Below are 24357 nucleotides of genomic sequence, written 5' to 3' on the forward strand. Positions count from 1 at the left end.
GAAATAATAACTGGTAAAAAGATGTAACTGGGCTGTTGCAATTTGGACTACAGAGGGGTCCTTTAAGGGTTGTCGTAGCACACGCGACAATAGGGCAACCAATGGAATCCCTGAATAAAATGTCATATTTCGTCAAACGAAATTAAATGAAACGTTCCCTAAAATAAAGGGGGCATCCAGTGACAGAGTCCACTCGATCTACATTACTTCGTTCCAGGCCAGAATTGTCAAATACAACAACATTGAGCGCAGGACGCTGTCAGGCATCAGTAGGGCCGTATTCCCGCTTGCTTTTCCGCGACAGTTCAAACTGGCAGTTGTGCTGGTTTTGGGTGCTTCTCATCCACCGGCTTTCACACAAATTGGATTATGTTACAGACGACACAATGTTTACAAGTATCGAGTATTGCTCAAATACAAGTGTAACGTTCCTGATAGTACCCTATCACTAACGTAGCTAGCTATTTTTTGCTTGAAAACCAGCTCGAGCTCATCAACTGTTACTGTGATGTCTCTGCCTCCAGAGAAAGCTTCCGAACTGAAGCAAATCATTCACAACCATCTGCTCAAGGTGAGCGAACTACTTCACTTCTATTTCTGTTCGTGTATGTTATTAAAGAAGGTCCTTTTGTGTGCCGTAATTCTAGAGATACATGGTTGAATAGTTACATGTGTTTTCTTGAAGAGGCTGGTACACCAAACGCCATTCAAACTATAGCAAATTAAAGTCTACGTCCTCATTGAAGGAAAGTGTACACATTATAAATCATTGTTTAAGATCTAGCACAACTCAACGTAATCTTGTATTACGTTAAGTTCGGCTGTACCAAATATGTATATGATGACATTATTTAACAACATTTGGTTGGTATTTTCAAGCTAGTGCACTTTACGCTAACTGCTATTAGCCTGTCTAGCCTACAGAGGTCTGTAAGCAGGTTGCCCTCTGAAGTACTGAAGAAGTAGGTCAGATGAGTAGAGATGCACCGATACATTAATGGACAGAGTTAGAATGTATGTAATAGGGTATTGGTCCTGTTTGATTAATCCTAGCAACTGGTTCACCATGGGACCACTATTTTTGTGTTTGCATCAAGCTATTCATGTCTGAAAAGACATGAATCTCATAAAGACACAATCTCTACTTTGTTACAGCAGCATTCTAATGAAAATCTGAGACCTGTACCTTGTGATAGGCCGACTGATAATAAACCTGCTAGGTTACTTCTTCCTCGTGAAGACTTTCAAGGCTTAAGATCACTGCTGCGTTTCACCCACCACCCTCCCAACACAGCACAGCAAAGAGGGATGAAGTTTGTCAGTGTGTGATGTCAGCGGTAGTCTAATTTGATCAATGGTGAATTTGCTGTGGTGGTGGGGAAAAGGAGTCTGTCTTAACAAGATATTCTGATATATTGGTGAGCCCACCGGCATCTGCTTGTGACTCTTGTTGAGGAAGAAGTGTGTGGGAGCGGTGTGTTCATCCGGTCTCTTTTGGTCACCAGATGGACATCCACGGGAGGATCCGAGAGGTGCTGGCCGAGACTGTGAGGGATGTGCAAGGCCCGGCACAGCGACCGCTGTCTGAGACGGATTTCCTACACGCTCTGCAGCGCAGGGGCATCATAGAGGATGTGATGAAGGACCTACACTTTACCCAGGTTGGCCGACACTCAACGGACAATTTTTCAGATTTGCATGCTTGACGATGAAGCAGTTCATGTAGATTAATTAGATGCATAGCTGAATGTAAATAACAAACTTAATTAAATAACTTCATACTAATTTGAACCCAGATGCAGATAACAATTTCTAAATTGTACAAATTGGTATGAATTCAATTACCAGCTGACTGTTTTGGTATTTTTGTCATGTTGGTCTGCTTTGATAGGAAGGCACAACAGATGCTGAAACAGGGTCCCCTCCAAAGCCTGCTACTCACTTTGTTGACAAGAATATTACTCCGCTAAAAAAAAGTAAGTAACGTCCCGTACAAGTCCAAATAAACCAACACAATAGCACGGCCTATTTCCTTTCCCTCAAGTTGTCCTCCTTAATGTTGGAACGGTTAAGTGAAGACATTCTTTTCATTCTCTCAGCCAATATTGACCCATCCAGGCGGCACTTGTACGTCCAAGTGCTTGGCGGTAAGGCCTTTCTGGAGCACCTCCAGGAGCCAGAGCCTTTACCCGGTCAGGTGTGCTCTACGTTGACGCTCTACCTGCACTTCCGCAACCAGCGGTTCCGCTCGAAGCCGGTGCCCTGCGCCTGCGATCCTGACCTGAAGGAGGGTTTCCTCCTAGAGATCCGCAGAGACTGCACAGGTACATCAGTCAGTCGGGACAGGCAGGTTGTTATGGTGTTATGGAGCTCTATACTTAGTTTGTGATTCTGTCATTTTCTTAATTTTGGTACCTTAGGTGAGGGCAGTAAAATGGCGGACGCCACCACCATGCTGTCTCTGTGTGACCCGGTTCACTTGGTGCTGACCAGGACGGACACCTCCGGTGAGACGGCGCTGGTCTCGTCCTACTTCCTGGACTGGAGGGCGGTCCTCGGCGCGCCCAGCGGGAAGACCTGCTTTGCCGTGGAGCTGATGGGAGTTGGTGAGGAATCTGTGATTCTGCTGCGGTGAATGCAGGAGTGACGGTGTGATACTGAATTATCAATGAGCTTATTTTTTTGAAAGGTTACATCTCTACGGCGAGGAGTGAAGAATGATTAATGCCGTTCATTGGTAGAGTAGAGGAGTTTATTGTTGTTGCATACACAAGTGCCCTGCTCAGACTGTTGCAGTGGTGAAACAATTGCATTCCAAACAAAGAATATCTCCTCTCCCATACTAACCTTTATTTATAAAATCAAAGTCACAAAAATCTTCTTTCCTAAAATTTTCATAATCATCCAATCGGAAGACGATGTATTCAGTTTTTTAAAAGCCTTTAAATGATCATACAATAAGCAGTAAAATAAGTCAATTGTGCACACACAGATGTTTTGGTTTCATTATTTTTTGACATTATGCTCTACATTAGTTTAATATTACGTACCGACTAGGCATAGGATGATCTAAAAATGATTGTGATATATATATATTATCCCGATAATCGTCAACATTTGCTTAAATTCTCTTCAAATGACACTCAAACATACTGGAATCACTTGACCTTACATTCTGTTATTGCATCACAGATAGGTCACTATTGATGTTCACTTTTTTTAAGTGAACATCAAGTTTGGTGAAAAATAAACAAGCAATATTAAATAAGGTAATCATAAGATCCCCTTGCATAAATATAGAATAAATACATTTAAAAAAATTGTAATTCATACGATTTTGTTTACGAATAGGTTTATTTACACATCCATCAAGTAATTGGCCTTTTTAGAAACTATTCTGAAGTAAACTATAAATTGTATGTATTGTAATCTACTATAAATCATGTTCATCATCCCGGCTACACAATGAAAACTCTTGTGTTTTTTGCAGTCAAGATGTTCATTTTTGTCTTTTTACAAAAGAACATCACGTAGAACACACAGAACACATCGTTCCCGACCTGTCTGGCTGGTGAGACCTTAAAGCATTAAAAGCTGCCTCCAACCCTTTAGGAAAACATTTACAGTAGACTTCTGTAGTATTTTACAATAAAGGTAAGAGAAAATGAAATCAAAATAACATAAACCATATTTATTGTCCTGTTGATTATCCTGTGAATCCATGGAGGGGTTGGAGCCCCCAGGCTGGAAACCAATGCTGTACAATGCTAACCGTTCTGTCTGTTTACCACCAGTAAATTAGTCTGCGTATGCTAGTAATGTATGTTTTTCGAAAACCTGCGGTTTGTTCGTACGTGTTGCAGCAACAAGCTTCAAGTAACGTGTATGTGTGTCTCCAGGAAGTGAATGCAAAGTCCCGGCTGGTGTTCTGACCGTCAGTCTGGAGCTCTACCCTCCTCTCACCGAGACTCTGAGCGCCGCCATCATCAGCACACAGGTCAGCACATGTTTTATTATTCGCCGGCTTCAGTATTCATTAATAAAACAGCACCGCGAGATAACGGTGAATCATCGACGCTGTTGAGAATCGATCTTCCTCAGAGCCGAGGCAGCATTATAGTTATATGTAGTAACTGACGTCACGGTGTGCTTCTCATTCAGCAATCGCTGGAGAGGCAGAGGACGGCAGAGAAGGAGAGGCTCTTCTTGGTTTATGCCAAACAGTGGTGGAGGGAGTTCCTTGAGATACGGCCATCAAACCAATCCAAAATGGTCAAGATCTTTGCCCAGGTTCGTCTAAATTCAACCCTTATATGACATGGTTTTTCGTATTTTGAAGGACATTCATTTCTTGACACGATTTTTTGAATATTGAATCCTGGACTCCTCGTGTGTGTGTGTGTGTGTGTGTGTGTGTGTGTGTGTGTGTGTGTGTGTGTGTGTGTGTGTGTGTGTGTGTGTGTGTGTGTGTGTGTGTGTGTGTGTGTGTGTGTGTGTGTGTGTGTGTGTGTGTGTGTGTGTGTGTGTGTGTGTCGCTCTCTGCAGGACGAGAACGGCGCCAACCGGCCGACGTGTTCTTACGTGCGTGTCCTGCGGGCGGGCCGTGTGCTGGAGAGCCCCCGACAGGCGGCCCGCTTTGTCAGCCTGCTGGCCCACGAGAAGGCCCCAATGGTGGGAGGAGGCAAGCAGGAGCAGTGGTGCTCATTAATGGCTTTCCTGTGTAGAGGGAAGGTGAGGAACCGACCGGCGTCTTGGCAGTAACAACAGAGATGGGTTCATTTTTCAGAAGACAAATGCACTCACTGTGCTGCTAGGTCTGAACTGTTAAAGACGGAGACAATGGCTGGCAGAGTTATGCACACCACGGTTCCTGGTAATGCTCCGGGAGGCAGGTTTTATCTCTGTCCCTGGGCAAAAAAACAGCCATAGCTGTTGAGCATATCAACAAGTGCAGACCAGATTTTTACTGCGCTTGTCTTGACACTCTTTTTGGCTTCCTTGGCTCTCGGCTGCTGTTGGCAAAAGGCTAAACTATTCGCAACATTTTGTCTCCATCTCTCTGCCAGTTAAGCCTTCTACGAACTGTAGCCTTAGGCGCTAGTGATGAAGCAGAGTGTAGGCAGTAGTGTTGCCCAACGTGTAGCAGAAAGCTCAACTCTTTGCAACATTTTCTCTCCGTCTCTCTCTTAGTGTATCCTATTGCTAACCATAGCCAAAGGCTTAGATGCTATTTTCTGTCCATCTCTTTAATAGTTGAGCCTTCTGCTAAAGGCTGTAGCTAAAAGCTTTGCTGCAGCCTTTAGCAGAAGGCTCAATTATTAGCAACATTCAACACCAGCACATACAGCATCAGAGAAAATCACCGAATAGATTCAGAGTTACAGTTTTTGAATCGGCCGGCGCGATGAAACATTGAAGTTTTAAAATCATCTGTAATTTACTCTATTGATGAGGATGTGTGGTAAAAGAAGAGACTGGTAAGATGAGAGGAACAGTGTGAAAATAATCATTAAAAGTGAAGTGAATGCATGATGCGTGATCTGCAGAATTAAAAGGTGTGGTTGACTGTATCCCCATATAACCGCAGTCTGCCCCCGCTGACTAATATCAATGGTGTCCTAAAACGATCTGTTCCCAGAGTCAGAAGGCGTCGCATAAACTCGGCCCAGCTGCGTTTACATTCTCTCCATTTCTGAGCACAGCCCATTGTGTCATTTCTGAGAAAGAAGGATTTGCGCAGTCGACTGACTGATGCGTTTTAATCACTGCTAGATAGCGTGGATTTTCCCAGACCCACCACAGGATAAATGTTCCCTGCCTCTCCTCAGAGCGGCTGGCAGGACAGACACAACGCAACTCTCGCAAAGTGGCCCTAGTCAGCTGTGATTTATGGGTTTCATTCCAGGGAAAATTAATTTAGCCTCATCAGTCCCCAGCCTGTTCCGATGCTGCCGTCCATATTAGCACTTCTGGGGAACATCTATCATTCCGACTTGCCAGTAGCCCGATCCAGCACACAGCAGCAGCACAGACCCAGGCCTCTACCGGAAAACGTGTACGAGTGAAATAAGACTTGCTTACTGCCACGGGCAATCTCCAGCAGACTGTTCTTGTCCGTGTTCAACACTTGAGAAAGACGAACAGTGCAGAGAACCCCGAATGTTGTATTTCTGTTTCAACAGACTGGTCTAATTCATCATGCAGTGACATGTTGAATTAGTTAAGCAGATGGTATGAGGACGGTCGTAAAGAGCTTCAACTCTGTCTCAATATTGGGACTTGGAATATGTCAATATAGAGGTCAATATTTTGAGAATAAAGTTGTTTAATTTTTAGAAAAAAGTTGGAACATTTCGAGAATAGTTATATTTCAAGAATAGAGTTGTAATTATAGGCACATAAAGTCACAATATTGTAAAATCTGAATAATTCATGAATATAGTTGTAATATTTTAAGATGCTCAAATACTCTGTTGCACATTTTGCCGCGTAGCCGCCCTCAAAGAAAAACGGAGGCTTATTTGAGAATGGAAATGAATTCTTAGACTTTAAGAATATGGATTTATGGAGTTCATAGGTCTACCTACTAGGATGTGGAGCCTCTGTGAGTGGAGCTCACTAGAGCCTCGTTGCTTGTCTCACTAGGGTTAAAAGCATCCGTCATACCTGCGCAGCTCTAAAGTCCTGTTGCTCTGGAAGAACTGACTTTAAGAGAGCTCTGAGCACTAAACACTGTTGATGTAGTTTCAAAGGACCTGAGCTCATCCCCGTCTGTGCTCCCCAGGGGGACTGCGAGGACCACGCCGCCCTGCTGTGCAGCCTCCTGCTGGGCTTTGGCCTGGATGCGTACGTGTGCGTGGGCACCAAAGCCAAGGCAACGCCGCACACCTGGGTCCTGACCCGCGGCACTGATGGCAGCATCACCTTCTGGGAGAGTCTGACGGCACACAGGTCCTTTTTTCTTTTGTTGTTCTTCAGACAGCCGATAAGTTGTCACACAGCTGCTTTACTGCTCTCCTTTTAATATTCATGTGTAGGATGCGCACATACATTTATTTAGTAACTGCTCAAACCAAACTGTCTGAGGAATCATTAGAACTACTTTTGTTTTGCATCAGTTAGCTTATGAGCCAGTCTTTGTGTTAGTCAGCAGGATATATCAGAAAGCCGTTTCCATAAAGTGTGGCAGTCAGACTGGGCTGAGAAACAATTACATTTTGGTGGTTATTTAGTTCTGGAATTTCTGTCCATAACTCACTGATCTTATTATGAAGACAGACTTGCTTTCATCTCTTCTGGTGACAGGCTCTGGTTGGTATTATAAGTGTCTCGACATTATGGCAAGAGTCTCGCTCAAAGAGAAGTCTCCTTCTGAAATCTGGTGATGTCATGTGTTGCCGGAGACGGTGGAAAAGTGTTGTCTTATTGTGTTGAGTTGAGAAAACGTAGCTTAGTGTTTCCATGTCATGGCTGAATGTTGAGCTGATTTGGACACCGAGGATGAGGTCTTTGTATTTATGTATTGTATTGTGTTGTAGAGGGTTTGTTGTTGAATTGTACTGATAATATTTGGACACTACTGTAATAACCTGCCATGGGACTACGGTCAAAGATTTGCTCTGTAGCTACTTCTAGCCATTTACTGTAACTGACATGTTGATTACTGTGCACTGTCCCTGGTAAATAAATATAAGAATACATCTGAGCCAGAGTATACGGATGTTCAGAACGAGCCTTCCCTTTGAGCGGGACTTGGACACATTAACAAACAGACAGGATCAAGCAAAGGGTAAAGAAAGACTGTGCATTTCTCTGTGGGATCCTTTTGATTGTGTTGTCAGACATTTAATATACAACAACACTCTGAGCCCTTATAGTGGACGTAACGTCACATCGACGCTGCTCCTCTGCCCTCGCAGCTTTATCGTGGTTTGCCGGTTACAGCGTTCTCCCTCGATACTGGAGCAATGAAAGAAATTGTTGTCCCGAGTCGTCACTTAGACACAAAATCATAGGAAAACAGGGTCCAGGTCGTCCAGGTTGAATGATATTATTTAAGCCACGCCCTCTAAACGGCATGGCCTCTTGGATTTGATGATAATGATTTTTCTTTCAATTTTGTTGATGTGTTTGTCATGACAGTAATTAGCCTTGAACTCCCATATGTATGCTCAGATACCTGCACCGGGCCATAGACCCGGACGCCCCGCCCCTGGCCCCCCAGCCCAAACCCTCCTCCCCCTACCGCACTGTGGGCTGCGTCTTCAACCACCAGACCTTCCTGGCCAACTGCCAGCCCTCCGACGCTGTGGAGCTTTGTGTCTTTGACTTCCAGGTAACAGGACGGGGTCCCTCACACGTTTCTTGCGTGTTACTTATATGTCCATTGTTGTATTTATTGACGATTAAAAAATGTCATCGTGCTTGCCGCAGTTGTTTTCTCTGCCAGGTATTGCGTTAACAGTGTCAATATATTTACACTGCATATTGAATCTGCCAGAGAAAATCTAGTGCAGTGTGGGAGTCAGACAGCCTGGAGCAGAGAGCAGTGGGCGGCTGCCAGGACAATGAGATCCGCAACAGTTCCATTCATCAGCAACTCACCGTCCTGTCGTGTTACCCTGAAGGCTGGCAGCGAAGCCCCAGCGGCTACACTGTAGTGGTTCTTTTTCTCACGGAATGAAGATAAAAGCATCAGCTTCGTTTTTTAATTTTTTCCTCCAGAATCAGTCTCGGTGGAAGGCGATGAGCGAAGAGGCTCTGAAGTCAGTTTGCGCCCCGGGCTCCACCGCCTCTCTGCCCCCTCTGCCTCCACTCTGTGCCCCGTCTCTGGATCCAGCTGCTGCCAGCAACCAGCTGGAGCTGGAGATGCGCTTCCTGGTTTCCGAGCACAGGAAGGTAAGACACAATGCTGGACGAGATGAGGACACTTAGAGTCTGGGAGTTTTAGGTCATGTATGACTCGCTGAGAAATACCACTGCTTTATTTTAGCTGTATTCAGGACCCTTTTAAGTGTGAGATTTACTGGGCAAAGTGTTGAGCTCTGTGGTGCTCTCTCTCGCTGTCTGTACTCCAGGACCTGGAAGTGGCGACCGTGTGGGACGACCACCTGTCCTACCTGCTGTCCTCGGCACTGTCGGCCTACGAGCTGGAGCGCTGCACCGGCGTCTCGTGCGGCAACGAGGAGTTCCAGGACGCGGTGAGGAGGGCGGTGCCGGACGGGCACACCTTCAAAGGCTTCCCCATCCACTTCTTGCACCGCAATGCTCGCAGAGCCTTTGCCACCTGCCTCAGGTGAGCTAGTGCGTAGTTACGGTGAACGCGTGGTGAGAAGAATCCCTCAATCTGATCGTTCAACCCCAACAGCGAGGAGGCTGTGGGACCATTTTGACAAATTCTGGAAAGTAGCATGCGTGTACTGCAGTGATCGAAGCCCGAGGCAGCACTGCAAAAAGCCTGCCGTTTTCCCCCGTGAGCCAATGTTGTTTGCACTATACCTCAGGCTTAGGGCAGCAAATCCCCACCAGCTGCAGCGCATTGTAGCAGATCCTGAACTAAGAGCTCCCCGTAGAGAGAGAAGGAAATCTCCCTACAGGAACAACATTCCACGTCTCTCTTACAAATCCTGTCAGTATTGAACACACAGGCCTCCGCTGTGTCCTGAGCTCCTGGCTACAAAGATTGAAATCTGGCTTAAGAGTCACACCCCCCACCCCGTCTGGTTTCTGTGTAGGGTTGCAAAGTCACAGGAATAGTAAATAATGGGAATACAATGTCGATCTAGGGGTTATTTGCTCAGGCAGTATTTAGGATGTCGTATGCAGGTAGACAAACATCTGACATCATCAGCAGTTTGATTTGCCAAATAAATGTGTGGCGTGTTCGCTAACACGGACAATCTTAGAAATAAAAGGTACGAACTAGAACCATGTAGGTTCCACCTGGAACCCTTCCAGAGGGTTCTACCTAGAACAATCTGAAAGGTTCCATCCAGAATCCCCTGCGAGAGGTTCTACAGAGAACCCTTCTATGGTGTCATGGTTAGACCCAGAACCCTCTCCGGCGGTTCTATCCAGAACCTTTCCACCTTCTAAGGGTGCTAACAAGGGTTCCATCTAAAAGCCAACCTGGAACCTGGGAGTTCTATCGCCATGTTTCTACAGTAGCCCTGAACGGACCAACCAAACACTGGCTCTAGAGCAGGGGTCTCAAACTCCCGGCCCGCGGGCCGAATCCGGCCCGCTACGTCATTTTATGTGGCCCGTGAATCCGCCAGCAAAAAAAAAAAAAAAAGTTTTAAATTCTTTTTTTTTTCTCTTTTTTTTTTTTAAGTTAGACTTGATAATAAAAATATCCCCATAGTCGAAATTATGAGATGGAAAGTCGAAGTTATGAGATAGAAAGTCATAACTATGACAGAAAGTCATAATTCTAGATAGAAAGTCAAAATTCTGAGATTGAAAGTCAAAATGATGAGATAGAAAGTCAAAAAGATGAGATACTTAAACAGTTAGAAGCAGCTCTTTGACTGGTTACTGGACATTTAACATGGAAATGTATTGTGAGTACATTGAAGACTACTTTAAACTGTGAATGCAGAGAGTTATTTAACAATATGTTACGAGTAGTTACATTTACAACCGGCCCTTTGTGGGCGACCATGATGCTGATGTGGCCCGGCGTGAAAATGAGTTTGAGACCCCTGCTCTAGAGGGCCTTTAACGTGTGGTTCTCTGACATGCTGGGAAAGGAATGAGTGGAGGGAGATGTAGTTGGTTGCAATCTGCAACTCAACCAACAGATGCCGCTAAGTCCTACACACTGGTCCTTTCACTAATTCGGCCGACATGGGCTGTGTGCAAAACAAAAGGTTTAAAGAAAACATCGAATTAATATAAACAAAATGGTTTACAATACAGAATGAATGGAAGCAGCCTGCTGGTTAACTGAGATATCATTTAATATATATACAGTCACTCCAGTGTATTGAGTATTGCTTTTAAGCGAAATGAATGAAATGTAAAGCTTTGCAGTGCATCATGTGTTGTGTCTGTTGTCACTTCCTGTGCAGGTCTGTGTTCTGTGAGGAGATAGTGTGTTGCCGTGGCGACCATGTGAGGCTCGCGGTCCGCGTCCGTGTGTTTGCCTACCCGGAGAACGCATGTGCAGTGTGGCTCATGTTTGCATGTAAATACCGCTGTGTACTCTGACCATCGGACAGACGGTCCCCAAAAAGTGCCCGACAGAAGGGAAACCACAGGCCTGGTACTAGTCCATCAGAGGACCTGGTACTGGTCCATCAGAGGACCTGGTACTAGTCCATCAGAGGACCTGGTACTGGTCCATCAGAGGACCTGGTACTAGTCCATCAGAGGACCTGGTACTAGTCCATCAGAGGACCTGGTACTGGTCCATCAGAGGACCTGGTACTGGTCCATCAGAGGACCTGGTACTAGTCCATCAGAGGACCTGGTACTGGTCCATCAGAGGACCTGGACCCACGATGAGACTGAAATGAACTCGTACTCAGACAGACGTTTGTCCCTGCTGTGATCCTCAGGCCTTTTTAGACTTGTACAGACATTTACACATAACTGTATTTATCTATATATTTTTGTACATAAATGGAACTTTTTATTTAATATCTCACTGTGTGCTTTTTAGAGCTTATTGAAGTCATTCTCTGTCCTTTCAACCCTCACTTTGGATAAAGAAAAGCCTAAACAAAGAGAGCAACTGAGAAAGATCCTTCGGCCAGACGGGCAACACACGTCATGTGTACCGAATAACCAACGTAATAAAATAGAAATGGAGAATCCAGTCGACAAAAATGATACATAGAATGGGAACAATTGTTGGATTGGATTGTTTTGACCTGGTTGAGGTGGCCGTAATATAAAAGGAGACGGACTATGAGAACATTTAACAGCACACAAAGTAAAAACATACATATCAAATTAAAAGAATGCAGAAGACCTGCTCTGTATCCAACACAAAGTGTGTTGCTTTTCAAGACATCAAACCTTTGACTTCTCAATAGCTTCTAATTAAAAACACACACAGCTATAATGAGTTTCCGGCATTCTGAGGATTACTCATGTAAAATACAGCAAGCTACAATAACGCTGTAATGGTGGAAATGATATAACATTACAGCACGATTAACACTGCACAACATTTTGACTGTAATCAAAAGGAAAGAAATTGCATTTATTTTATTTTTCTCTCTTTCGACGACCATATTTAAAATGCGTGGTGGTGAAGTCATGAGCAATTATGCTGCAATGCTGCTCATTGCCAGCTAATATTAACGTCAGGAGGAGCACATGTTGCATTAAGTGATCTGTACGCTGAGGAGTAAGCTTTGAATGTTATGATGAAATGAGGTCTGAGGACCAACCACGTGATTTAGTGTTTTGCACTGAGCATTACTATTGCCTCTCAACGCGGCGGCCTCGCAGCTAACGGTGCTAACAGCGCAAACTATTGCATAAGTGCTGATAGAGCCAACAGTGTTTACCTGAGGGGGGAACCGGAGGGTGGGTGCTATGTGGCTCGGGGGCGCTGTCATAACCGCCGCGTGAGCGCAGCGACCGCGAGCTAGCAAGTGGGTTGTGGTCACATATATTAAAGTAAGCAACGTCATTCTCTGCACAGGTTGACATCACTCCATTATATATTTACATAGCAAACAGTTGTCTGCTGCTGTATTGATGCTCTGAGTGTTAAACACAGCTCTGAGTATTGTAGATTGCAGGTAAGAATTTAGAAATGTTCTTTGCATGAAAGAGTGAAAAGTGAGCCAAAGCCATTGAGGGATCCTCTGGTATATCCGTGTCTTGTAATACATGGACTCGCCACTAGATGGTGTGTTAAGACAGACGTTGGCTCGGCGGATGCAGCTCTTCTGTTGCATCCTGAGCTGCTGGATGCAAACACAGTGGACCTGTGAGCCGGCAGCCCTCTTCAGACGGGTTAACATGACACGTGGTCACTCCACGGGTCCACTCGAGCACCCATTGCCTGGCGGAGCGAGATCAAATCAATAGAGATACAGAACCGCCCCCCTGCAGGGAGAACTAACGGATTCAAATTGATTTTTATTTCACGTTTGAAGATATGTTTGGCTTTTCACGAGCCCCAGTAAAGCCATTGTTCTGGCTGGAGAGCCACTGAAACCCCACAGGCCGGCTCGATGCCTAATTCAAGGCTGACTGAAATTGCAGAGAGGGCGAAGTGACAGCAGCCTGGTTCAGTGAGTTATGGTGCAGTTCGGGGAAGTCAACTCGGAAAGTTGTGCCCTGATTGAAGTGCTCTATTAATTGACATGCAGAGGCGAGTTTTGTTTCTATGGAGTGTGCTTTGTTTTCTGTTTTTTTCAAACGCTCCCCGCCATATTGCTCTGTGCTGTTTGGAGGTTCTGGGGGAATCGTTGACACATCAACCCCAAACTTTTTGACAAGAAGCCTGTGAGGATGGCCAATTAATTCCTTTTTTTTCCGGGAGCTAATTTGCAATTCTGCATTTGCCCCAGAGTTGTTGAACACGAAGATCAGGAGGGAGGCTGAAAGAGCGAAATGGAGAGCTCATGAATAATTCCTCCCTTTTTCTTTTACTGAATGTCACTCACGCACACATGCACACTTCCGTTTCACTCATTACTGTATACCACAGGAAGAGCGTGCAGCAGAGGAAGTGTTTGATGCTGGGAACTCAGGTATGTGTTCAGCCCATATTAAACAGCAGCACTCAGGTGTAATTGACTAATAGGTCCTGTGGGATTTATGGAACCGGAAGAGAGGCGGAAGGGGATGCTGGGTTTCTATAGTGTAACAAAACCATCACTCACACCTCGCATCTCAACACTGCTGCTGATAACGCAGTGTTTGCATTCAGGTGACAGTTTTAAATTAAAGGGGACCACAGGACCAAAACCAGTGTTTTTCAAGCGCTGGTCAGTTTAGAGGTTTGGGGCTGTTGAGCTTCTATAACATGCCTTCTTTCAGACGAGTGGAAATAACACACCCTCAATGTTTATTTTATATGTTGTCTATTTGCGTCTGTAGATTTCTCCTAAATTCACCAAAAGTTACCATTAAGTAATGACTCATTTTCATTTCTGAATCTCAATTTTGTACCCGACTCACATCATATTCATATCTTTAAATGCCTTTTTCTCTAAATGAGTTTTTTCTCAGACTCTGATGCAGAAATCTCCACTTAAGCAGCTCTTACATGCACCACACTTCACACTTTCATTCCTCTCTACAGTCTGAAGGTTTGTACTGAGGAGTTTGTTCATATATCATTCACAGCCTGATTTATGCAACATTTATTCCTAAAAACATGGTGGGAATAGATTGTTTTTAATGTCTGTTGACTACTTTCTGATTGATGGAGCGATACAAAGAGATATCCAACATTTCCTCTGTAAAAACCTTTGACTCGAATATGATAACAAAATAAAACATACATTTGGGCTTTACAGATTATATTTAGTAGATTGTGCCCTACATTATTTAAATGTAACATTTCAGAAAACTTGTTATTCAAGAAACATTTGTCTTGATGTAAGTAATCAACTGGAGAAGTTTCATGGTGATATGCATTAGTTAAAATATTTACCCTATTCACCTGTAGTGTATGCTGTTCAATATTTCTGTATAAACTGTTGGTGTGTGTGTGTGTGTGTGTGTGTGTGTGTGTGTTACAGTCACACGTAGAAGAGGAAAGACAACGTATTGAATGAATTATCAGCTTCACAGTGTAAACGCCTGTTTTGGGAATTAGTGATGAAGTGGATGTAGACAGAATGGAAATTCTGATTGCGATTCCGTTTTAATTATCGTGGGCACACGTTGGTTTTCACACATACTGTGTAACCGTCTTCCTATTCTGAGGTGGCATCAGCTGCTAATGAGTGTTTTCCATCTGCAGACAAACCCCCTTGCAGCTCACCAAGTATTGCCAATAACTGCAACATCAGTCTCTATTGATGGTGTTGATTGGGACAAATATATCTCGCAGCTCACAGCCAACTTTGGCGTATTACTGTGCCGTGTTTGTTTTATTATGCCTTGCGGTCAAAGACGGAATGTCATTGAGAAATAATTTATGTTTTTACAAAATATGTGTGTGGAGAGTAAGTACCATTTTAGTTTAATAAGGTCCCAAAGTTCCTTGAGGATGCTGGTTTGGTTTCTGATTTTACAACAATTCATTTAAAAAACGCATCCTTTTGAAAATCAAATGTGCTCTGCCTCATGCTCACTATTCTGAACCTAAATCATGATCAGTTTTGTATATGTGGTGTCCATCCATTTTCACGGGAATATACCGTAAATATATACATGATCTGAACTTTTCCAGCTTTGAAGCATTACTGTAAGATGATAAGGCCACGTACGTTACACACGGTAAATGTTCAGCATGTAGAGAAAAGGGGCTGAACTCTGCTGAGGTGTGTGCACACTCACGCATATTCAATTCAATTTACCTTTTACAGCCCAAAATCACAAATTTGCGTCAGAGGGCTTTACAATCTGTACAAATACAACATCCTCTGTCCCGGGACCCTCACATCGGAACAGGAAGAACTCCCCCAAAAACCCTTTAACGGGGAGTAAAGAGGGAGAGACCTGAGGGAGAGCAACATAGGAGGGTCCTCTATCAGGATGGACTGAAGTGCAATAGATGTCATGCAGCATGACCAACATAACAGACTTACAACACATTCAATCCATATGACAGACATACAGCATCTTTTTCTTTGGGGGGGGGGGGGGGGGGGGGTAATAAACAGCTCATAACTCATTATCCACATACTACAGATCCATGAGTGCAGTCATTTTACACGAAATGAGTCCCCGGCTCACGGCGCTGATCTCTGGTAGCGTCCAGACAATAAAAAAGCTGGTTTCCTCAAGGCCCGACCCTCTTAGTTTGCAAAACCACCTCATTATTCCGTTGTCACCGCGTGAACCTCACACAATGTGTAGGCCTCTGGGCTCCGTTAGAGTTTGTCAAGTAAATGAGAAGACTAATGGCGCAACTCCTTATCAGTTGTGTTTTTCAATTGTGGTAATACGTCTACTGACAGATGCTGATGTATCAACTAATTACAATGTTTTCTCCATTACAAAAAAAAAGCAGGGATTTTCATTGCGGTTACAGTCTGTGTGTGTGTGTGTGTGTGTGTGTGTGTGTGTGTGTGTGTGTGTGTGTGTGTGTGTGTGTGTGTGTTACCATCTTTGACAGACACAGGTGGTAATTAATTAAATGTATTTAAATAACAGAATGGATGTGACAAAAATTGGCAAGGAGCAAATATTCCTTGTTTTACCTCCAGATATGGTGATGATGACACGCACACTGCTCATACATAACTGACTCAAAGCGAATCGTGTCTCCATATCCATTAAATTACTATATATATATATATATATACCGTACATATATAATATATATATATATATATAATAATATATATATTATAATATATATATATATACCCTACATATATATATATATATAATATATATAGATATATATATATATATCTTCCCGCCACCCACCTCCTCGTCACGCTGACTCTCTTTCTCTCGTGGCCCGGAGCCTAACGGGTAATAAAGTCATTAATTCAGCTGATTAAGTTGGCCTTTGGGTTAAAGAAAAATCATATCCGTCTCCCTTTGAGATTGTGACTGGGGGAAGCACAGAAGAGGGAGAAGCCAGCTAATTAGTGCTGCGAAAAACAGGAGGGGGGGCAGAGAGGGCGATGGGAGACGGAGCGAGAGACAGAAAAGAGACAGAAACTGTTTGTGTGTGTGTCATGGGGGGGGGTGCAGATAGGTGTTTCGACTGAACTACTAATGAGGCGTGTTTGGGGTGAGGGAGTGACAAGCTCATCAAAAACGTTGCTTTTCCTCAAAGAGTTTGCCCGGCTACCTTTGAGCCCGACATCGACACGTAATGATGTGAAACAAGAGCGAGAGAGAGGGAGAGAGAGAGAGAGAAGTTAGGGTGAAATGTCAGTTTGCATTGCAGTTTAATGAGCTTGTTGTTCGATGCGAGAGAATACGGCAACGGCGTCCTCGACCCGCCTCCCCATCCTCCCCATCCTCCCCATCCTCCCCTGAGCGATGACGCCACCTTGTTGAATGAAGTGGCAGTGGTGGGACACGCGTGTACAAAGGAGAACGTTTGCTGTACGTTTCAAACCTATTCAAACTCTTTCATTTTAAAGAATAATGGAGGGCAGCCCCACACAATGGTTCAAAATCATTTGATAAACTGACTTTATTGTCACTGAGGAAAACTTTATTTTTGTGGAACAAGAATTGCCTGTCAAAGAAAAGTTGAATCTCACTCAATTGTCCCTCCCGGCTTTCGATACAGTCAAGATGGCGTATCACTGCAACCCCGAGAGCTCCTTGAGCATATAGTCATAAATGAGCCCAGAAACCTTTAGGGTGACGGGTCAAGTAGTATGTGAGATAAGCCGTGGACAGACAGACTGATGCATGCAGGCACACACACACACACACATGTCCGAACACATGATCTTCCCACAGGCTGACTGGTTTATTTATTTATCTTTTAAAAAAGATTATACATCCAAGCAAAGAACTCGAAGGCAAGTAGGCTTGTGACCAAAAGGTTGCACGTTCAATCCCTGGACCGGGAGGACAAGTGGGACAAGTGTCTGTTTGTCGGTTGGTTATGGATTTAAAAGCCAGTGATGTTATTTAGCCGGGAACCCTTAAAGGGCCAGTGTGTAATATTTCAGGGGATCTATTAACGAAAATGTAATATAATATTCATAATTATCATTAGTGTACAATCACCTTTACGTTAAGCTACGTTTTCGTTAGCTTAGAATGAGCCCTTCATGTCTGCATAGGGAGCCAAGCGGGCCCTCTTTACGGAGTCCACAATGTTGCACCCAGGCGGCAACCTCTGGTTGTGCCGAGTGTAGCCAACGGGGAAGTGTTTAAAACTTTGGGAGCAATTTGGGGTTGAGTGACTTGCCAACACAAATTGTCATGGACCGGAGGAGGCGGGGAACTGCTGATCCTCTGATTGAAGGACGACCCGCTCTACCTTCTGAGCAACAGTCGCCCCAAAAATAAATGTTATTGTATAGAAGTCTATGAGAAAATGACTCTACTCCTCTCTTGATTTATTGCCTCAGTAAACATGAGTTTATGGTCTCAATCTCTAGTTTCAAGTCTTCTTCAATACAGCATGATGTTTCATTTAGATTTAAATAGACCATAAAGTAGGGGATGCTTTAGGGCGGGCTTACTGTAAGTGACAGGTCACTGCCGCTACCAGAGCCATATACGGTGTCACTACGTCACTCCTTCGCATTCCAAATATGGTCAAAAAATATTTTAAAAGATGGTGACGGCGAAATCACCAAACTCGTGGCTTTAAAACAGCAGTCCACAAACCAATGGGTGACGTCACGATGACTACATCCACTTACAGTGTATCCATGTTTCTACAGTAGCCCAGAGTGGACAAACCAGACACTGGCTCTTGAGAGGGCCACTCATATTTAGATGTTTCTAACTGATCTTCATTCTGACTACAGTTATAAGCCATAATCATGTGAACAAAAAACAAATAAAGAGAAGATTTCCCGGTGCATACGTAAAATATCTACTGAAATAAACCGTTTTAAAAGCTCCCTGCACCACCTAGCTAATGGCTAACAGCAAGGGTGACATAATAATCAATTGAAGTTGTTCATAAATTTAGTTTTAAATGTCCACCCATCGCTTTCTCCCCCCCCCCCCCCCCCCCCCAACCATACCACTTGGTACGGTCCAGATTGTCAACACATTAGAAATCAAAGCAAACAAGAAACCAAAGAAGTGTAATTGAATGAAAAAAATCCTAAATAGAGCAAATAAATCCTAAATACATAAATTCGTAATGCATACCCAAAGGACAGACATCAAACTACACTGAGTGAAATAAAGGAAATGCTTCATAGAGAAATATAGGGCTGCACTGTCACGCCGTTAGCACTGAGCTGGAATATACTGCATGCGACAAGTGAGGAGGGAAGTGATTCTATAGTGGAACACATTTTGTGGGATTATTCCATGTCTTTTATCTCCCCCTCACTGAATTTGGCAATTACCGCTGATTATGTGCTGTTTTTTTGCGGGTTATATGAACAGTTTAACTTTTTGAAAACAATGTAGAATTATGGAAGAGGGAAACATGTGAGGGTGTTAATTAGACCGTGTGTGTTCCTGACGCTGTGACAGAGCCCTGCAATGAATGTGTCTGATATACCTGAAATCCAGTGACGGCTGGTGGAAAATGTTCTAGGTAGGGCCATCTTATCAATTTCAGCAAACATCCCAGTATGATTTAATGCAAAAAAAATGTAAGTATCAAACACGCATTATTACTTGGCAGTTAAATATTTAACATTTATTCCAACACGAAAACAATCAGTAAATAACACTTATATAATATAATATAACCCTATGGACCTTGTTATAGGAGGTAAAGATCAGGAGAAGTAAACATGAAGTGTAATTATGAATACTGATGTTAAATTAAGCTATGATGAGTTTTCACTGTTAATTTAACATCTCTATTACATGTTGATGCCTCCATGACCAAGTTAAGCAGATGAGACTGAGGACAACTATGTAGAATAAAAGATGTTCACTTTGTCTAATATGTAGCTTGACAGAGTTCTCCATGTGTGTCTTGGTGTTCTCATGTTACCTTACCTCCTCATCCCTCACTCCCTACCCTGGTGTTCTCATGTTTCCTTACCTCCTCACTCCCGTAACTGTCCGTGCTGGATCCGTCCCCGTTGTTTTAAAAAGCTAAATAAATTATTAGCATGACGTCATCCAGCTAGCCAAACCTGTCTGGTGTTCAGCTAGTACAGAAGCTTTGCATGTACTGCTTCCCTTTCCCGCGAGTCTGCTGTCTGATTGTGAGGTCAGGCTGATCTGATATCAGCTCTTTGGCTGCAGAATCTCCTCAAAGTTCTCCTCTCAAACGGGTCTTGGAGGAGGAGTGCTCGCGCTGGCGCGGGCGCCTGTAGAGACTTCTCCTGACGAGAACGCGCAGCGAGGGGGCCTGATCGTTCTGGCCCCAAGCTGAATCTATTTGAGGGCGCTGATTGGCTAAATTGTATGTCACTCATTTATATCTTGAATCAGCAATTGGCTAAACTGCTTCATAGACCCGCCTCTTTTGGGACAAAACGATCAGGCCCCCCAAGCTGCGCGTTCTCAGAGTGTCGTGCACACAGACAGAGAGCACGAGCAGAGAGCACACAGGGGGAGAGCACGAGCAGGAAAAGCATATATTTTGCGCAGATATCATATTTTACACACATTACTGGGTACATTCCATAGTTCAAAAACACAAATATTGACAATTTGTATAATTTATGATTATTATAATTTTTTTTTTTTTTTGTGTGGCTCATGGTGGGGCCATGCCCAGGGGCGGACTGGCCATCGGGGATACCGGGGGAATCCCCGGTAGGCCGACGGGGTTTGGGCCGGTCTCTGACATCGCCGGCCCCGACTATATTATATGCTTCACAGAACACGTTCAATTGACTCGAATACCGAAAGTCAATAATCAGTGAAAACTGCATCAACAGTATAAACTGACATTATACTACTCCTCACGATCCGAGGACGCCATAGCACGGCTGGACACGACGGTGCTTTTAAAAACTTTTCTCCATAACCGCGGTCTGCGCCGTGCGCTCGTGCCGGGCGACGGTCGGGGCGGGGCCGCGGAGGTGCGAATGGCCGCCGTAGACCGGCGAAATACAGGGGAGGCTCGACTGTCACGGCGTCCATGAATCAAGAAGGACTTCTTACTGGAACTGAAACGATGTACTGGGATTAAATTCTTTGTCAACAAAGAATTTGGTAAGTGACAAACTGCGTTTGTTTTTTTACATCTGCAGTAACGTTTTTATGACTAATATTTGATGGCTCGTGCTCTTGTGTGGTGGAATGCGTGGATCCGCTGCAGGTCTGCTGGATTGATGTGCTTTGTTGTCATATGAATATATGTGACTGGTTCTTATGACTTTGTGGCTGTCATTGTGTTAATTACGTTGATTTGACTATGCGAGTTACAAAGCGAGCTCAAACGTCTGGCACGACAGTGGGATAGGCTGAAGGCATCAGTATTTGAGGAGTACACAACCAAGACAACAGAACCCGGGCCGGAGGATGCTGAAGATGAGGCTGAAGATGAGGCAGAGATGGTTTACAAAAAGTGCTCATCTTGCAAGGACTGTCCAATCTGTTGCTACCGAGTTCTGAAGCAGTACAACCTCCTGACAGATGCATACCACATCATAGGCCTTGCATACAGGTTCCTGATTACCCTCTCTGTCACACAGGTAGCATGCGAGCAAAGCTTTTCGACGCTGAAATATATCAAAAACAGGCTCAGGAGCTCGCTCTCTCAACAGCACCTGGAGGCTTTTATGTTGATGGCTACTCAGACAGATGTTTTGCAGATGCTGGACAGTGAGAAAATCATAGACGGTGTTGCAGAAAAGAGTGAGCTGCTGCAAAAACCGTGCATTGAGTGGGCAGCGCGCCGTGTATTGAGTGGGCCGGTCTGACAGTAACTCCCGGGCCACTTTTTCCCCCCAGTCCGCCCCTGCCCATGGCCCTCTATTGACCAGCCGCCACTGCTGAAATCTGTTCTAATAGTGGACATGAGTTCTTCTTCTAATGTCTCTGGTTTCAAGCACAAACTCAGTGGTGCTGCGGTCAGCTACAACCGATGCTTCTAAATCACAACTTAGGTTTTCACAATTAAGACTTTTCCATTGCCCAGCTCTAAAACTGTGGTTTGCTTTCCAAAATAAAGTGATTTAACAACCAAAACATAAATCAAGCCAATCTGTATAGATTGAGGAGTGCTTGTAGTGGATGCGTAAGAATGGGCAGCATGGATGCTCTGCTAACCCGGCACTGCTGCTGCTGCTCAGGCTTTTTAAGCGCGTGCCATGCGTGTCCCATGCTGCCGATTAAACTCAATCAGGTCTGGAGATAGAAAGCACAGGAACAGCAGAGGAACCAAACCGAGAGCTCGATCTCATCACTCAAGCTGCCATAAGTTTCAGTAATTGAGGTTCAGTCCATTTACTTTTGGGTGTGGTTTCAGCAAGTGAAAAACATCTGTCTAAGCGATTAAAACCTGTAGCGGCGGTAGTAACTGCGATGGGAGCAAAGGAGGAAGTCATGCGCAACAAAGGGAAGCGGTCAGGGTGAATGGAGCGTCAACAAAATATCATATTTAACCCTTGCGCATCACGAGGGACATTTTTGGCTTTTACATTTTTCCATCATTTTGCCGGTGTAATTGCAGACGGCATAAATAGAAGCAAGGGGGGGGATAATAAGTTCATAATAAACTGTGTCGGAAAAATACAGACAATCAGAGCCCTTAAGGACAAAATGTCCCCATTAAAACCACACGTTTTGATCCCAAGGCCAGCATAAAATCATGCATTCTATCATACCAGTCAATCCAGAGCCCTGCCTTCAAATGCTTTTTACCATTTTCCACCACATTGAGTCTTTTTCTCATGTTTCCCCAAAGAGGCAAACACATGATGTTATACTGGTCACCACTCAGGGCATTGCTGCTGCATTATGTGTTTTATGCAATGCATCAAAATCAGCATTGTTGCTAATCATTGATAGAAAAAAATCCCCATAGCATTGAAAATAATCCTTTCTCTGGTGTTATGGAAACTCTAAGGGTTGAATTCGAAAAAATAAATGAATATTTGGAATTTATGATCAGGACTGGTGTTGGTTACAAAATTATATTAATATATCATATTTTGTAGCAGTTTTAAGGAGACAACATTTTTGTCCTCCAGGGTAACAAGTGTGACTTTTTCCTTTATTTAAAAAAAAGAAAGAAAAACAAAACATGCTCAATGTCTTTCTTTTTCTTCATAACAACAGTGGCGTTACTTAAAGAAACTGGCAAAGGGTTAAAACAGTGGAAAATGATTTAAATGTGTCACTTTTGCCAATTTTACGTCCTTTTTCAAAGTGAGACGCTTGGATTAAACACGGGATACGCTGTGTTACACTCAACTTCTTTTCTCCTTTGAAACGCGACCACTATTGTTCCCTAACCATGACCACGTGTTTATTATTTTAGCCATGGCGACGGAGCTCCTCTTTCCTTCAGGAAGTCATCATTTCCCCCCAAACCACGATGTTTCCTTCAAGCTAACCAAGCAGCTGTTTAGTGCCTTAAACTAACCAGACCTCTTACACAACGTTGTCCCATCACGCAACGGATCGATACACTAACAGCGATTTGTAACGGTGCCTTTCGGTTTCCGTCATTGTGAGCCCAACCTTGTTGGAAACTGAAGTGAGGCGCAATTTGGTCACCTTCCGTCCTCTATGCTCACTGAGGATCAGGTCTCTAGCCACCTCACACGGCTTTTCGGAGCTGCCAATATGCAAAGCTGCCCCGTGCAGCTTTAATGTCCTATAGCAGGAGGACCATAAGGACTTCTCGGGGTTAGCATCCTGCCTACTGCCTGGGTGCATCTGGTCCCATGGCAAGCACAGAGAGACTCCTTTGTCAGCATCCACAAAGGCAGAGAAGGAGAGAGGGAAAGAGGGACTCTGCTGGCCTTTCTTTTTAAACCAATTCAAAAGGACTCTCTCTTCTGGAGTCCATTAGAATAGCAGAGTGTCTTCTTCAGTCGCAGAGAGGGACAAACAAATGTGCTCTGTGGCGGCTGCCAAATAACCTTGGCCGCCGCTATTGAGAATGGTGGTCAATCAAAAGAAAGCGGAGAGAGAGAGTTGGAGGGGGAGAGAAAGCTGTGTGAAGCAGCAGAGGGGAGCGATTGAGACTGTGAAAGAGGAATAAAGAAAGAAACGGAGAGGAGGAAAAGACGACTCGGATGAAAGAAAAGGAAATAGAAGATAAAAGCAGGAAAAGCAGTACATGGAATATTTGGAGGGACAGAGACTGTTTGATAATCGCAGCATCAAGTACATCGAGGTGAGGGTCAAACACTGCTTCATGAAACTTCAAAGGGACGGTTCACCTCAGAATCATCCCCTTACTTGTTATGAACGGCAACGCTAAGTACCCGGATGTCGATGGAGCAGGTCCGTAGCCTGCCAGCCGTATGACAGATCTCGGTCTCTGTTTTTTTTAATAAATCATGGCCGAAGCTTTGCCAGAATGATGGAGGGGTTTGTTTCTAAGCACGCACGGCTCGTCCGGTTGTAATAATACTATGAGTGAGGAGCGGAGGACCGATGCTATCGTTAGCATCGGTCCTAGGA

General features: G+C 44.2%; 1 protein-coding gene across 2 annotated transcripts in view; it reads left to right on the forward strand.

Moving 5' to 3' along the window:
- Positions 1 to 378: 378 nt before the first annotated feature.
- The window catches only part of cep76 (centrosomal protein 76), a 43602-nt gene continuing 19623 nt past the window's right edge, over positions 379 to 24357 (forward strand). Inside the window, exons 1-13 of one of the 2 annotated variants that reach the window (XM_079275001.1) lie at positions 379 to 571; positions 1506 to 1661; positions 1892 to 1976; positions 2100 to 2324; positions 2421 to 2606; positions 3900 to 3997; positions 4162 to 4290; positions 4546 to 4731; positions 6785 to 6951; positions 8176 to 8335; positions 8725 to 8898; positions 9078 to 9295; positions 11073 to 11558. In XM_079275001.1, the coding sequence (XP_079131127.1) occupies positions 509 to 571; positions 1506 to 1661; positions 1892 to 1976; positions 2100 to 2324; positions 2421 to 2606; positions 3900 to 3997; positions 4162 to 4290; positions 4546 to 4731; positions 6785 to 6951; positions 8176 to 8335; positions 8725 to 8898; positions 9078 to 9295; positions 11073 to 11211 (1986 nt within the window). In that variant the 5' untranslated portion in view covers positions 379 to 508 and the 3' untranslated portion in view covers positions 11212 to 11558. Of the gene's footprint in view, positions 572 to 1505; positions 1662 to 1891; positions 1977 to 2099; positions 2325 to 2420; positions 2607 to 3899; positions 3998 to 4161; positions 4291 to 4545; positions 4732 to 6784; positions 6952 to 8175; positions 8336 to 8724; positions 8899 to 9077; positions 9296 to 11072; positions 11559 to 24357 lie in introns of those variants that run through there. The other variant, XM_079275002.1, reaches the window with a different exon arrangement.

This window comes from Melanostigma gelatinosum (genome assembly GCF_949748355.1).
Source record: "Melanostigma gelatinosum genome assembly, chromosome: 9".
Taxonomy (NCBI): Eukaryota; Metazoa; Chordata; class Actinopteri; order Perciformes; family Zoarcidae; genus Melanostigma; species Melanostigma gelatinosum.